Source organism: Dama dama, chromosome 23 (assembly GCF_033118175.1).
Source record: "Dama dama isolate Ldn47 chromosome 23, ASM3311817v1, whole genome shotgun sequence".
NCBI classification, from domain to species: Eukaryota; Metazoa; Chordata; class Mammalia; order Artiodactyla; family Cervidae; genus Dama; species Dama dama.
In genome coordinates this window covers 20,017,146-20,034,104 of record NC_083703.1, presented here as the reverse complement: position 1 = coordinate 20,034,104, position 16,959 = coordinate 20,017,146, and the positions used below count along the sequence as shown (strand labels likewise).

At 37.8% G+C, this 16,959-nt stretch overlaps 1 protein-coding gene across 15 annotated transcripts in view; it reads right to left on the bottom strand.

Annotated features, from left to right (window-relative positions):
* Positions 1 to 16,959, bottom strand: part of PARD3 (par-3 family cell polarity regulator) — a 557,182-nt gene that overhangs the window by 242,502 nt on the left and 297,721 nt on the right. For 13 of the 15 annotated variants that reach the window (XR_009690004.1, XM_061126148.1, XM_061126154.1 and 10 more), the window contains 2 exons: positions 11,847 to 11,938; positions 9,526 to 9,609 (listed from right to left, as the gene is read on the bottom strand). Coding sequence is in view for 14 of the 15 variants with exons in the window: in XM_061126148.1 (XP_060982131.1) it covers positions 9,526 to 9,609; positions 11,847 to 11,938 (176 nt within the window). In the remaining variant the exon portion in view is untranslated. The remainder of the gene's footprint in view (positions 1 to 9,525; positions 9,610 to 11,846; positions 11,939 to 16,959) is intronic. The other 2 variants (XM_061126152.1, XM_061126157.1) reach the window with 1 other exon arrangement.

The window sequence follows — 16,959 nt, the reverse complement described above, 5'->3', positions numbered from 1 at the left end:
GTCCCAAGCTTAGATTTTCTTTCATAATCCTAATATCTAGAGACACAAAAAATGCCCATGGAGACTAGCATTAAGAATCCTGCATAAATTAAAGTTGAAGACACCAAATTTCCAATCACCTATCTGTATTTTCCAACGGAGTACAAATCTGAAGTATGTACTGTCCAATAGAAAGATGCTCCAATAGATAGCATCCTTCTTTTAGACCTTTGAGGTAACTGTTGCTGCTGATCTCATTGCCCTGTCACTGTTACTTATACACACATCTTATCTCTATTGTTGCCCTGTCAGCTCCTGGAAAGTGGGGAACATGGGCCTGAGCTTGTAGTAAGGTCTTGACAAATGAAAACTGAATGAATGGGTGCTTAGGTTTATCTGAGGCAAACAAGTCTCCAAACAAGGTTTTGCAAAATAGAGTAAGTGAAATAAAATGCAGAATCAGATCCTCTTTTTCATGATGGTATCATTTATACCAAATACAGGACTGAGCTGAAATTCACTGAGATGAAGGCCCTTTTGTTTTTTGGTTGTTATTCTACAGTTTAACCCTGTTTCTTTGATGAATATTTACTGAGTCACTATTAATGTCATTCTAAACTTTATTATTAAATATAGTGAAGAAGCACAGTGTCTTACTATGGTTAAGTATACCTACTGCAAGAATAAGAGGAGATGACATTTAAATTGCCTTTGGGTCATGTTAATAATTGGGGATTAACATCTACTAGTGTAAGAGTCTAAGAAGCTTGGTGACTAGTGAAAAATATGACGTGGGTCATTGTTAGTTACTTGCGATCATATATTGGAACTAAATCAATATAAAAATCCTCTAAGCTCAAAGGTAAGAAAAAGTACACTGAGCCAGCAGCATGAGACCAGAGCCGTCAGAGTCCCTGCTTGACAGGAAGTGAGAACTTACTGTGCATCACCAAAGTGAACAGTAAATGCAAAGTGACTCCTAAAATGTAAGCAAGCCCACAGTCTACCTTCCTAGGCTTCCCTATGATTTGTCTGTGTCTATGGGCTTCCCACGTAGCTCAGTGGTAAAGAATCCACCTGCCAATGCAGGAGACACAGGTTTGATCCCTTAGTTGGGAAGATCCCCTGGAGAAGGAAATGGCAACCCACTCCAGTATTCTTGCCTGGGTAATCCCATGGACAGAGAAGACTGGTGAGATACAGTCCACGAGGCTGCAGAGTCGGATGTGAAAGAGTGACGGAGCACACACACACCCATGGGCAACTGAACAAAGTGTTCTATCCAGAGGCATCACATCATTAAGATATGCCCATGTCTCTGCTGAATGGGACAAAATAAGAAGAGAAATCAAACTGAATCACAGTTATTGGTAACAGTGGAACCAGGAGAAGATGTGGGGCCACTTTGCCATCCAAGCATCAACGTGAGAGCACAGCAGAAAAAAAAGATGACTCAGCCGCCCACAGGCAATCCTAACAGAACCACGACTTGGTATCACTTCTGGTGCTAAAAGCTGCCTCAGAGGACCAACAACAGTTCTTTCAAGTTCACATGTTCAGCCCTGAGTAAAAGTATGCCCTACCAAGAGTCACTCCAGTTAATTAATTTTTAATCAGTGAGATCATGAGCAATTTCTCAATACAGTTACAACATTGCTGTGATCTCAAGTGTCTAAAAATTATGTTTTTATATATTCTGAAATATTTTGTGTATTCTGAAATAGAATATTTTTAGGGAAATGGAGAAAGTCAGACCAAGTTTAATGGAAATTACTTAGCAGGTAGCTAGTATCAGTCATTTGTTTAAATTTATAAATGTATATCCAATAAAACCTTTCAGTATCTATAACAGTTTAAATAATCTAACTTGGAAATCTGTAATTTAATTCTACAAGTAGCATTAGTATTCTTCAGATGAATAGGTCCATGAATTTATATTCATCTAGACAATCATTTTTCTTTTCTTAAATCTACTTTTCCCCCCATGGGAATCATTCCAGGATAATAATATACAGTAAAAAGGCCTGACATGCTTCATTCATAGGATGGATTGTCTTTCTATACAAGCCCTCTTATACAACCAAATGCATGAGTAATCCTCACGTACAGTAAAAATGCTACAAATCAAAAACAAGTATGCTATCACATTTACATGAAATATTGCCAAAGTTTATTAAACGAGGTTTTAGAATCCAACATTATTCAAGTAGTCGCAGAAACCTCAGAATCCTTTTCTCAGCACTAGAGACTAGAGAGTTGATGGGGTGGTTGAGGGTGGTGGGCAGAGGAGCAGAAAGGGAAAAATTTCACCCTGAGTGACAACAGCAAGAGATCAGGGAAGCAACAGAACAGACTGAATTAAGGAGACGTTAGTAGCCTGCTGATTTCTAAGTACTTGACCACACTATTAGAATCATTCTCTTCAAAAGAATGGATTAATTGAAAAGGAAAATGGTACAATCTGCAAAATTATCCCATTTGCTTCACTAGGTGAAAATGATTACAAAAGGAATGGGAATGAACGATCAAAAAAACTTCACAGGAAAATTGAACCGATAACATAACAGCCAAAATGAGAATGAAGAGGACCCTGTGAAGGGAAATCAATGGGAAGTAATAACAGAGATTTTCATCTTCCTGGAATGTTGTGTCTGCCAGCAGAGACGTCTCCACCCCCTCCACCCCCCCCCCCACCCCACTGCCCATGAAAAGGCAGCTCAGATAGTATTTATAATTAGAAACAAATTTTAGGAGTCTGTTTTGCAAATTCAACCAGCAACTAGAATTCCCTCTAAAGGAATAAAGAAGTGAGTGCCGATGCTGTTGTGATTCCCTTAACACCCTTATTAGAGAGAATAATTAAAGGTCGTGAAGGTCAGAGCATTTTGGCATGACTCTATGCCAGGGTAGAGAGTAGTTTTCCTTCTTGGCAGTCAGTACCGGAATTCCTCATTAGGGGCAACCACTTTTCATCGGAAGGAACCACTTTGCGAAAGACAGAAGAGCGAGGAGAGGGAGAAGAAAAGTGGGGAGGGCAGTGGGGAGGGGAGGTCGCCTGGGGAGAGGACCAGGGGCCGAGCACCAGCCTGACTGTGCAGGAGGACGAGCAGGTCATTATTAACAGAGCAGGGAGGTCAGCTCTGGGAATCCACAGCATCAGGGCTCGGGGTTATATGGGGCAGCACCTCTTCACCTCCTGCATGAACCTAATGTGAACCTGACTTGGCAAGATGCTTTCTGGGCAAGTGGATTTCTTCTGGTAAATTGAAAACACCCCCAAAACTACCTCTCTTCCCTGGTTCCTCTATCTTTTTAAAAATTTAGGGGAAAACACACTATGTCCGCTATGTACAAATCCCACTTCTGAATGAATTTCCTACATTAAAAAATATGTAAATATACACATATTTCTTTGAAGTCCTTCACCATGGCTTTTGTACAATGTTTCTTACCCCCAAAAGGGGGCAAAGAAGGAGAATACAGCCCCAGAGAGCCAGCCTTGGAAAGGCAGCATCTCTGTACATGATTTTGGATGCATAATTAGAAATTTAACTGCTTAGATTATATTAAGGATTGCACCACTACATTTTTACAAGGTTCATTAGCCTAATTATACACTTAATTAAAACAAACTCAGTCACACATGTTAACATTTTCAATCCTAAGTATAAATTACAGCCAATGATAAAACTGAAAATAAGTAACAAATGTTTTATTGACATCTAAATTGGCTGAGCAAGTCTGAGTTTTGCTTTGATAACGTAAACTCCCACAACTGCCACCCAGCTGTATGGAAATGATCATAATTCATCTTAATAAAAGCTGACACAGCGTAAACACCACTACAGCAAAAGCAGAGAAGGCATGAGCAGAACGAGCTCCCAGCAGCAGGACCCTCTCTCCTCACTGAGCCAGGGACAGTGGGCTGGAAATGACCTACATTCAATCCCTCAGAACCACAGTCAGGACTCCAAGTTAATAGAAAACATCTTGACTTTTTTTTTTTTTTTTTTAATCTTTAGTGGAGGAGATAAAGTGGACCAAAACATGGTAAAGTGAAAATAGAGAATTCCTTAAAATTAGGGCAGAAATGATAGTCATCATATTACTACATTTAAAGAAGCAAGTTTTATCTAAATGTAAAATACAACTTTTCTCTCTAAAACAAATGCATTTAATATGTCCCCTTGATTCAAACAAAATGAATCTGCAGCTGAGAATGAACAACTGAAATCTTCCAGACAACAGGATACAGATACAGTAAATAAATTGTGTTTGGGGGGAAATGAATTGAAATATAGTACTCAAAGTGCAAGAGGACATTTATTCTTTTAAAAGTGAATATTCAACTTAAAAACTCTAAAGTGAATGGAAATAAACAAGCCTCAAATAAAGCTCTTAATACCTGAGCTGTTTCCATGAAATTCAAATTGGCTGTAATTCTTCATTAACAAATACACCCAACTACCTAAATAAGTCTGTACTGAAATTCTCAAATTTATGATGTAACAGTAAGTTTTCATCTCACATTCATGATAGAAGAGATCATTTTGACATCATATTCCACTATTATACAGTCTCATTAGCACTTGCGTAGACAACCAGAACACCCAGCATTTGGAGGTAATCTTAAAGTGCATCACAGGTAGGTAAGTAAAAGGTGAAACGTCAACACCATTCTTATTATATTAGCTGCCACTGCCAAATACCTCACACTAAAGGAATTTTACACGCACTTTGTAAGCTCCTGTATTTTCTTATTTAAACCATACAAAGTCACAGGAGTGTACCAGCCTTCAGATGTGAAGACTGAGGCTAAATGAAGGAAACCTGCTCAGGCCACACTTACTTGAAGGACAGAGCCAGGAACTGTCCCAAGTATCTTTGGTCTCAAAAAAGGTGCCATCAAGATGCATCTCTTAGCCTGGACTGTTCCTAACAAGCCCTTGGCCAATAACACGAAGACTCAGCATGTGGTTACGGCCATCACTGACTGCCACAAAGAGGGAAAACGGCACAGGTAACTGGGAATTCTGGAAAGAAGATGAGCGTTCTGTTTTTGATGTCTTATACAGCAAAAAGTAATATAATAAAGGTTCAGTGACCTAAGAGTTAAAACTAACACTATTTATAACTCACATAAGTATTAAAGGAGTCAAGTTCATAGAATTTCACTGAATTATTAAGTAGATGAGTATTTTTCTTAAGACCTTCCAAATATGTCTACCTACTACTCTTTTCTACAGAATAGTTAAAACTTAATAAACACTTGGGTTTTATTTGAGACAAAAATTATTCAATTATGTCCATTACAGAAAAGAGAGAAGCAGGCTGCACTTTATTAAGAATAATATGCTTTAAAAAATAAAATAAAGAATAAAATTTAATTTAAAAAAGAATAATATGCTTTAGCCATATGTGTTTCCATAGGGGAGAAGATTAAGAATGTCTTCTATAAGTTAGACTGGGACCAAATAGAAGAATAATAGCTAACCTAAAAAATAATACAATGCAATTTCTCGAAAACCTACAACAATTTCTCTATTATTTACGGAATGAAGTCTCACAGGCCATTCATAAAGTGCTTTCTAAGAGCCATTTCCAATACACTCTGTTTCAAATCATTATTTCTCAGCAAATCACACACATTTGTATGGAACATCTTCCTTTCGTATGTCCTCTTCCTGGAAAGAAGATCTTCTCAGACATCACTAGCATTGAGTCATATATTTCCTTTAAAGAACAGATCAAGTTCCATTGCTTCACAGCTCCACTTCCTCTAAATCCTACCACACACATGCATCAAGTTCTTTGGACACATAGTATAGATCTCTTTATATAATACACATTTCTCAATTAGACTTTTAAGTCCCTTAAAACTACAAAATCTTACTATTTCATAAGCCCAGCCCCGATTTCAGAATATACATTTTATCTTGCTTTCTAAATATTTAATATTACAGCATAATCATATTCCTAAGTAATTGGAAAGGCTCAGGAAAACTTATTAACATCAAGCCAGGATACATCCTTATTGTTTCATTTCTAATGTACATCAGATATTTATTTTTATATGTATTTTATTTCAATAGCAATGCAGAGTTAGTAGGGATAGTCACAGTAAGCTTCGCTGAGCAATATTGTTGGGCTAGGTCCTAGAAATATAAAAAATTTTAACATGAAACATGATTTTTCTGCCAAAGGAAATGACAATCACTTGGCAGAGCCATCCTGAAAGTAGTAGCACTTGTGATTTAAATAAGGAGGTTATGTTTGACATTTAAATCAAGAGGAAATGAAATTATATGTGTGAAGTGAAAATTGATTTCAAGGTAGTGAAACTGTGAATAAAGAACTCTGGGTGGGGATCAGCTAATTTTATATTTTTGAATAAAATACAGGATGATAACTAGAGAAAAACAGAGCATCAAGGGGTATCAACACAGACCCCCCTGTGCAGCCATTTGTCTCCGTTTTTGTTTTTAGTGCCCAAGGCAGTGGCTGGGGGAAGGGCAGCCACAAGCCAGTTGTCACTAAAGAACATTCAACCCACTCTAGAAAATGACCTTTTAAAACTGATCCAGCAGAATCTTTATTCAAAAAACTTCATTATACTGCAGGCCAAAATAATACCAAATACATAAGCAACTTTAAAAATTTCTCTAACATTGACTTCACATTTTTTCCAATTTCCCTGAATTATGTTTGATATTTGAGATGTTTCGCATCGAGTTTCTTCTCTTTAGGATGTATAATTCCCATTCTGTACTGTTCCTTAAAACTTTTTGACTTTGAAATTGAAATCAGAAAGCAATACTGACATGTATATGTCACTTTTAGAAAAATAAGTATTCACTAAATGTTATTCAATTAATTACATCTCCAAAACTGACAGGGGCCCAAGTATGACTGGAATTTTGCACAAAGAAACTTATTCTCAGAAATTTCAACTTACATCCCACAAATATATATTCTCATATTCCCACTGGATAATATATGCAATTTCTTCACGAGTTCCACTTAATTTCCTCCTTTATGCTATACTGCATTGCTTAATTTGCCCTCACAGTCACCATGGAGCTGATGTAGCTTCCTTCATAAGGTGTCATCTCAATTAAAATCATCTTCTACAACAAGCCAGCTTCAGTTACCTAATTCAGACAACCCCTCCTCCATCAACTCACAATGTCGGCATTTATCACATAATTATAATAGTGTGAGTTCCTGGCTATCACGCCATCTTGACTGCAAATCCCTGGAGATAGACCATGTCCCATTCATCCTTGTTTCCCAACACATAACACAGTAAATGCTTGGGAAGGTTTCTGACAGACTGGGAAAGAATTTACTTGTCAGCATTTCTGAGAACAAGGGAGATGGGTGTCTCTGGCTCCTGAAGATTGGCGTCTAGAATTCTGGATGAGCCCCCCTGTTGTTCTCTGCATTTTCGGCCTCACTCCAGAGAACCAGGAATGTCAAGACAATGAGGAAGCTCAAAGACACATTACAGGTGTTAGGGGGAAAGAATTCTGCTCCGTTTCCCAGTATGAAAATTGCTGATGCCTAGAAAGGGTTTATAAAGAATCTCATTGTCTTAATCTCTTTGTCCCTTGTACAAGAATGCTGTACAGGATTTTCTTCATTACACTGCCAAATCAACAGGGATTAAAAATGACAACTTCTAGTTCTGCAAAGGGATCCTTGTCTAGTCGAATGAGTTCTGTATATCAAAATGAAATGCCATGGTAACCAGTATAAATACCTTCCACTGAATTAATCTGCAGTAGATTTATTTTTCTATCTTAGTTTTTTTGCTTTAGGCTTTTTACCTATCTATTTTATCCCAATATCCTTTCACAATGTAGAAAATGTGTAATAAATGGCAGAAAATAATATGTTTGAAATACTGGTTCAAAGCTGGTCCATACACAATTAAGTCTCAGTTGTGGTGAGTTCTATTCCACAAGCAGTTAAAGGCACACTAGTATTGGGAAGCTATCATCCATGCATTTTACCCTCTTAGCTTATTTTTCTACTCATGAAATAAATGGAAAAGGGATTTAACTTCTGAGGTCATTTAAAATTATAATTTTTAAAGGAAATAAAGACAAGGGCCATTTTGAAAACATCTGAGCTCATTTAAATAAAAGTTCTTTGACGAAAGTTCAGTGTTTCTCTAGAGTTTTTAAAAAAGAAGAAGAAAAGAAGGGAAAAAAGTAAAAGTGGTCATAAGTCTGTGAGTTTAATACCCTGCTCTCAATTCCAGGAGAATTTCACATCATGTTAGATAATGCTCACTTTCAAGCCTCCTACTCCAGCAGAGTTCTAGGTAAATCAATGTATCAGCTTCCAGACCTTCCATAAGGCATGTGCTTTACCAGAAACATGAAGTCTGGACACAGCACTGTCAGGAACATATACTAGGAAGGTAGTGCAATTGTTCAAACACTTATTTTAAAAAATTAAACAGATAATTCAGTCACATGCCTGTAATTGACATTGCAACGTCTCTTACAACATACTAGATGCTTATAATTCCTTTGCAAGAGTTGAAAGAATGTCCTATGTTCTGAGAACTCATTGGCCTAAGGTGACTTTCCAGCTCCCTGTTTTCTTCTCCCAGCACAAAGGAAGTTTAAAAATAAATAGATAAAGGGATAACAATAAAAGAAAGAAGTTCAAGCTAAAAACACAAATAGATCATAAATATGTTTCAGTGGGTAATAAGTAGATGGGTAAATAAGAGAGGATGAGATTAAAACTCAAAGGTTAATGCCTCTCCCCATGCCCCACCATGCCCCAGGAGGAGGCAGATGATGAAAGACTCATCAAACATTTGATTAGTTGATGTGATTAGCTGCAAAATCAGTTCTTAGTATTTGAATATATATAAAGCAAACAATAATTCTTTCATTGAAAACAAGCAGTAGGGTAAAAGAAACTCATGTAACATTTGACATTTTTAAGGATACATCTTCTATGAAGTAATGAAGTCATACTAACAAACGGTGCAAAACTGTGCCATTTGGGTGGGCAGATTGAAGAGGAGACACAGATCCCATGGGAGGAAATAAATCTATAGCTTCTCTAACTTAAAAATTTTAGAACACAATTATAAAAATCATACAAAATTAAAGAACTAAACAAACATATAAACAAATTTTCAATGAATCATTTTCTATGTTATCCAGATAGCTTATACTGGATACATGTTTCCCAGAAAAATGCTTGAAGAACTTCCTTACCTTTGCACATTCAGCTGGAGTTCTGGCAATAAAGGCTATCATCAATTTGCAGCATGGTAAAATGTTTGCATGGATGTGATGAACAATAAAATTATTAGAATAATTTAAATGCCCGATTTCTTCATCAGCCTAAGTGCTTTCTGTGATTATGATGCATATGTGTGAAGGAAGGCAAAGTGGCCCCCAAATGAAAAGGCTTCTATTAAGCATATGCTAAGTCAACACTACTCTACATCTGAGCAAAAAGGAAGATAAAACACTGTACATTATGATTCAATTAAAAACCTGCAAGATACGTTACCTGCCGCCTCGAGCACTGAAAGGCACTACATGGATTCCCAGAGGCCCTCCATCGTTGGGGACTTGTACGAGCTTTACCATATCACTGTGAGACAATGATGAATGAGGGAGCATGAACATGTACTGTCACAAACCAAAACCAAACCAAACCAAACACAAAACTGCAACAGCACGGACACACAGTAAACAACAAAAGAGGACAAAACAAAAATTCCAAGGGGCACACACGCATATACATTCACATTCTGGAATAGAAGCATGGTGATGAAAGCACATTCAACACTACATACCTGCACGCTAGTCTGATGGCATGGGAGGGGAGCAATCATCAGAAATAACTACATTAAAAATCACCCAGCACATTGCTCTCGGACCACACTCTTCTGTATGGTCCAAGTTCACATTTTGTAATCAGATCTCTAGACTTGCACTGAAAATTTCCCATCCTAATATCTAATCAAGGATTATGAAGACTAATGGGCTAAAGATGTTTCCATTGCACAGCACTTTATAATTTACAAAGCGCTCCTGCACAGGTCACTTTATTGATCCTTCCAATAGTCCAGTAAGGGCACAGCTCTGCCCCTGGAGGTAGCCGTCCAGATAGGATGCCACCACCCTTGCTCCTAGCATCCCGCCTGCTGTAAGCTCACTGCATATACAGGTGACACAAGCCCAGTGGACACCCATGAAAAATCAGACAATTACCTGAAGAGTGTTTGTGATTGAACTCTCAAGTCTTTACACTGTTTATATGAAGTTACATGACTTCATTTGTAGACTTCTACTACATAACTACAGAACTTTAATATTAATATCATAAGCCCAAATTTACTGCAAATTGGTGTAATCTATAGAGAATGTAAATTTACTAAACCATTTCAATGAGATTTCACTTTGTTTGTAGGTATTTCTGTGGGTATGAGCATGGCACATAAATCTAAACAGTACTGATCCAATGAGCAGTATTTGGAAATACTATTTCAACTTGATATTAGGTATCTAGTTTAAGGAAACCTGGACAAACATAAGTAACTACCAATGGACTTGATCAGGATCCCAGTACAGTTCTTACGCACTGGAAAATGCCAATACTTAAACTGTACGTCTTAAATGAAAACCTGAGGTAATCCTATATACTATAAGTACCCTGGTTATGTAATACAAAGACTCAAGAAAATTAAAGATAGGAATATCAAACAAATCAAAATTGAAAATATGTATATAGATTTAATCATTTATACTACTTAGGACATTAGTTAATATCCTAATTAGCTAAATTAAAATTGTCATATTGCAAAATATTTACTAAAGTAATATTATTTACATGGATATTTAAGTTTTTAATGTTTTCATAGAATGTCCTAAAATCCTATTTCAGATATCATTAATAGCATTTGAACATCTATTTAATGTCTGCTTGTCAACTAAGGATAGTATGGTATTTTTGATACGTTTATTTATTTCATAGTCTTTCTCAAAAGAACTACGACAGTACAAGTATTTCTTAAATGTAATTACTTGGAGAGCACTGGGTGCTGAATATCCAAACATAATCTGACTCAGGACCCTGTTTAATTTCACTGAGAAAATTCTTACAGCCCTTTCTTGGAAAGCCAAGAAAAGACAAAATTAAGAGTCTAATAATTAATATCTCCACCCCAACTTTTACCCAAAGTCAAAGAAAAAATTTAGAATGACTGCTCTAAGGTAACTCAAAGTCTTAAAAACATTTTCCATTCAAACATGACGTTATTTAAGATAATTGCAAAGTTGTGACAATATATGAAAGTTTTTCTTTGACCTTTTATACTTAAAATCATGTTCAAGGTCCCTAACCTCATATAAGGTCCCCGTCAAATATCTTGAGAGATTCTATTTCTTCAAATCAATAAAAACATATACTAAAATGACTGATGCTTACCTGATCCGACTAGTTTTTCAAGTAAAGTATGTCTATCTTTTCTAATTTGGCAAAGTTGAAGGACAAACAAAATACTGACATACAAAAGCAACCTGAGAACAGTGACTGTGCCATGAACATGACAAACATTTTCAATCACATACTACTTTAGACTACCATTTAATAGTATTTGCCAAGGCATGAAACTCAGAGCAGGTACATGTGAATTTCCATGCTACAGTCCTAACATTAGATCATTAACTCAGTAGGTGAAAGATGCTCTTTGGAAAACAAACCAGTGCAAAGCATGTTTTAAATAAGCACAGACATTCCGCATGCCATACGGTTTCAGAATACTTGCTGCCATCAGTGAAGCTACATGGATGTTACGAACTTAGCTGAAACTGTCAGTAACTTACTCCAGAGAGAAGTTGGGGATGTTCTCCACACCGGTGTCGGCATGGCCCACGGGTTCCACGCGGCTGCTGTCTTCCTCTGCGACATCCTCATCCTAAACAAAGAGAAGCACACCCTGGGTCAGGCTTATTCTTAGAAAGTGAATGAAAAGAAACTGGATAAAACTGGTCTAACAGGCATTATGACCACATTAACTACGTCTCTCGTCTAGTGAGGATGACCTTGAATGATAACATGGGTTTGAACATATGAAAAGTTGCATTTTAAAGCAGTAAGTCCCCCGAGTTAGTATACCCCAGGGGGTGAACAAGATGCCTCTGCAATAAGGAAAGGAAACATTAAGACTTATACCTATGTTAACTCCTTATCACTTTTACTTCACCTTTTGGTATATTTCATATGTAAAAATCAAACCCAAGATGGCGGAGCAGAAGGACATGCACTCATCTTCTCCTGCAAGAATACCAAAATTGTAACTAGCTACTGAACAACCATTGACAGGAGAATGTTGGAACCCACCAAAAAAAGATACCCCCCAATCAAGGGCAAATGAGAAGCTGCAACAAGATGGTAAGAGGGACCCAATCACATGTAAAATCAAACCTCATACCTGCCAGAGACGGTTGGAGGGCACAAACAAAACCTTGTGTGCACCAAGACCCCAGGAAAGGAGCAGGGACCCCCACAAGAGCCTAAGGCAGACCTGCCTTTGAGTGTCTGAGGGTCTCCTGCAGAGACATGAGTCAGCAGTAGCCTGACGCAGAGACAGAGATTCTAGCAACAGCAGTCCTGGGAGTCGCAGCATGTGGCAAGAAGTCCTCCTGAAGGAGGTGACCATTAGCTACACTCACTGCTGGGAAAGTTCTGGACCTCACAATTGACTTCTCTCACACCCATACATGACTACTGGAAAAACCGTACCTTTGACTATATGGACCTTTGTCGACGAAGTGATGCCTCTGCTTTTTAATATACTGTCTAGGTTTGTCATAGCTTTTTTATCCAAGGAGCAAGCGTCTTTTAATTTTGTGGCTACAGTCACTGTCCCCAGTGATTTTGGAGCCCAAGAAAATAAAGTCTGTCACTGTTTCCCTTTTTTCCCCATCTATTTCTCATGAAGTGATGGACTGGATCCCATGATCTTTGTTTTTGGAATGTTGAGTTTTAAGCCAGCTTTTCTACTCTCCTCTTTCACCTTCATCAAGAGGCTCTTTAGTTCCTCTTCACTTTCTGCATTCAAGTGGTATCATCTGCAAATCTGAGGTTGTTGATATATATTGGGTGTCCCTGATGGCTCAGCGGGTAAGGAATCTGCTTGCAATGCAGGAGACACAGATTTGATCTCTGGGTCAGGAAGATCCTCTGGAGGAGGAAATGACAATCCATTCCAGTATTCTTGCCTAAAAAATTCCATGGACAGAGAAGCCTAGCAGGCTACAGTCCAAAGGGTTGCAAAGAGTTGGACGTGACTGAGCGACTAAGCACACATGCATGCATGCCTACTACTGCTCTGAATATATTACTACAATGTTATAATATTCAAATAAAGGTACATTACATTGGGGACAGATATTTTACATTTTAGTAATCCAAACAGCTGAGACCATTATAAATCTTAAAGATTAGCAAAATCTTCAGTCTTACTGTCAGTTCCCTAGTTCCTATTAACACAGGTCGTCAAAATGAACATGAAGTTAGTCCAATCCTAGACTTAAACACTTCATCCTGTGAAATGTCACATAAGGTTATCCTAAGCCCACTGACTGATCATTTAGAGGTAAAGGCAGTAAGATCTTAGCCATGAAGAGCCACTTCTGTTTACTTCTGCTGCAAAGGACCAGGTGCAGGGAAAGGGACAAAGAGTAAGCAAACCACCTCCCAGCATTGCACTCTTCCTTTCAGAAAGGCAATAGTTTGTCAAAAAAATATATTATATTCCAACATGCTGTAGAAATTGAGTAAATATGCCGGTGCTTCAAAAGGTGCATGCGGAATAAATGTGATGGTTCATAAAAGTAAATGAAATATCACCCAAGAATATACCTCTCTTTGTCATCTTGTCCACTGTCTTTTCACTAAGCTGTTCACTAACACTGATGTTGGCTTTGCAGGATCATCTGAATAAGGATAAACATGTCTGATGACATCAACCATTTTATTATCCAAATTAGAATACTTAGAAAAGACTCAGAATCTCCAAACACAGTGACTAAGAGGCTCACGTGGGCTTTACTTTGGCTCCACAGTGTCTTATACCCAGCAGGTAGTATGCAAGTATTTGCTAATGAAAACAAAATCATCCTCAGGAATCTCTGGGGTAACATGCTTCCAAATACAACTCAATACAATTTATTTAATTTACATCTTGGAGGTTTATGTGTATAATTTACATACCCATAATTTGTTAGGTTTATCTTTTTCTACCATATAAACTTGATAACAGTGAGTTTATATATGAACTTATTAAACCACCTAATGAGAGTCTACCATTACAGAAAAGTTGTGTATTTTTAACTCATAGTATAAATGTATAAGCCATTAACAGAGACATCAAAAAACAAAATGATAAGCAATGGCTCTAAGTTCAAGATAGAGCATCAAATGATATTTCAAGTCACTAAGGCAATATGAAGGCAAGGTAGTTGGTATTGCCCAATTGACATTTCCTCTGAGAATCCAGCAAAATATGAAGCTGGATGTGCCGAGTTCTTCTATGAGTTTAGATAAACTCCATGGTGGAGCACTGCATGAGGCCAAACTACTTGAAGACTGATGATCCTGTGCTTCGAAGGGCTCTGCCTATGTCCTTCTTAGTCATTTATCTCTTTTAAGCACCAGTACATGATATATTTCAAAGGTGAACCAACATCTGAACCTGCCTAAGAGCCACACTTACAATGTAAACAATAAATTCCCAAAATTAAGCTTTTCCATTGGGAGTTGGGATAGACAGGAGAGAAATACAGTAGTATATAAATCAGATGGAAAACATACAAATAGTTTATGGGTTAAAGACATTTAGTTTCAGGATTCATTAATAATTTAAGCACCGCTGAAACACCACCACAATATACAGCTGGCAGAAACACCTATGCAGCACTGGGAAAGAGCCACACAAATGAAATGCCCCAAACTATGGTGATGAAACAGCAACTGATAATTGACACACTCACTGTTCCCACAGTGGCCATTATCAGGGCCCCAAGAGCATGGAGAATATTATTTCATGTCGCTGCATATGGTGTTTAGTTATTTTGCAAAATTCACTGCCCTGAGGCTGGGCTGCAATTGCTGTGGGAACTACAGTCTCGGAATGTGTACACAGCAACTCCTGTACTGCTTTATTTTGTTGTTTTATACTCTTAAGAGCTGCGACTGAACACGGTCAGTTTTAGCAGGAGTTATACACTGAATTCCATTGTAACCATAGTAAATGAAGCTCAGTTATGATATGTGTCAAATCAAGATGGAAGGCCTAGAGTATTAATTTAAACTATGCAGTGTGAAGAAAATTTTTCAGGTGAGTCAATGTACTTTTTGTCCTATCCCATCTATTTTACAGTAGAGAATAGTGGTTGAGAGTTCAGTTTTGAAAATTAAACAGACTTGGATGTGAACAATGAGTGTGCCATCTGCCAATTTTACATCCTTAAACAAGTTATATACCCTTTCTGTATTTCTATCCCTTCTTCTGTAAACTAGGAACAATAAAACCATCTAATTCTTCTTAAGATTACTGAGAGGAAAAAGTAAGATAAACCCACATCACAAATTATAACATAGTACCTGACACATGGTAATTGACAATAAATGTTAGCTGTTATTGAAAAGAGAAACAATAAATACATGACATATAAAACATAACTCAGTAATTGTTTTAGGGTAATGTTATACAACTATAAGATATTTTAAGAGTATATATTCACCCTTTCATACTTTATGTCTTGCAGTAAAATTTAATACCAAACATATTAGCTACTCAATTAAATACAGAATGTATCATATGCATTTTAGAAAGTTACATAAAACCCATAATTTCTTGCGCTTCGTTTTATACAAAGTACTTTCATCATAAAAGGGTTTCAGAATGAGAAAACATATCAAAAATGATAAACAACTAAATGCTGCATTGCTGTTGTGGTTCATTCACTAAGTCATGTTCAACTCTTTGTGACCCCATGGACCATCAGCACACCAGGCTCCTCTGTCCTCTACTATCTCCTGCAGTTCGCTCAAATTTTTGTCCACTGAGTCAGTGATGCTCTCTAACCACCTCATCCGCTGCCCCCTTCTCCTGCTGCCTTCAATCTTTCCCAGCACGGGGGTCTTTTCTAATGACTTGGCTCTTCACATCAGGTGGCCAAAATATTAGAGCTTCAGCTTCAACAACACTCCTTCCAATGAATATTCTACAATCCAGTAAATGGCAGGGAAAAGAAAACACCATGGGTTGCTGGTTGAGGAAATTTTCAGAGAGAAAACAGATGTGAAGACCTGTGACGGGGCTATGATTTCATCCTGCTTGAAAGCTCTAAGTTAGCCTGCCACATAGCTTCATGGGTGTCAAAGAGGACACCTTGGTTCAGAGACAAAGGTCTGTTCATTACAGCAATGGCATTAGCCAGAGTATCATCCATTTGTGTACTGATTCCTAAGCTAAAATTCTCAAAGGTGATAAGAAGAGGGCCAGGGGACATTGGTCTACATAGGAGAAACTGGGCCCAGGGAACTGGAACCCTTTACACAAACATGCCTGCTCACTGCTCTGGAGGGAGACTCCGTGTCTGTCTTCCAAGGTTGTTTGCTGTACACACATCATTGAAAGAAGAGTGTGGCACAAAGGCCTTCATTCTCAAGATGTACAGAAATGCAAAAGAACCATGGAAAATTATCTCCCAATAACAGAATTTAATCTGAGCATTGCCAAGTGGTAGCATCTGTAGGCCCCTGCGGGAGGGCATGGCAACCCTCTCCAGTATTCTTGCCTGGAGAAATCTACAGACACAGGAGCCTGGCGGGCTATGGTCCATGGAGTTGCAAAGAGTCGGACATGACTAAAGCGATTGAGTACACACACACACAGGACATACACACATTTGTATGATCGCTAGCAAA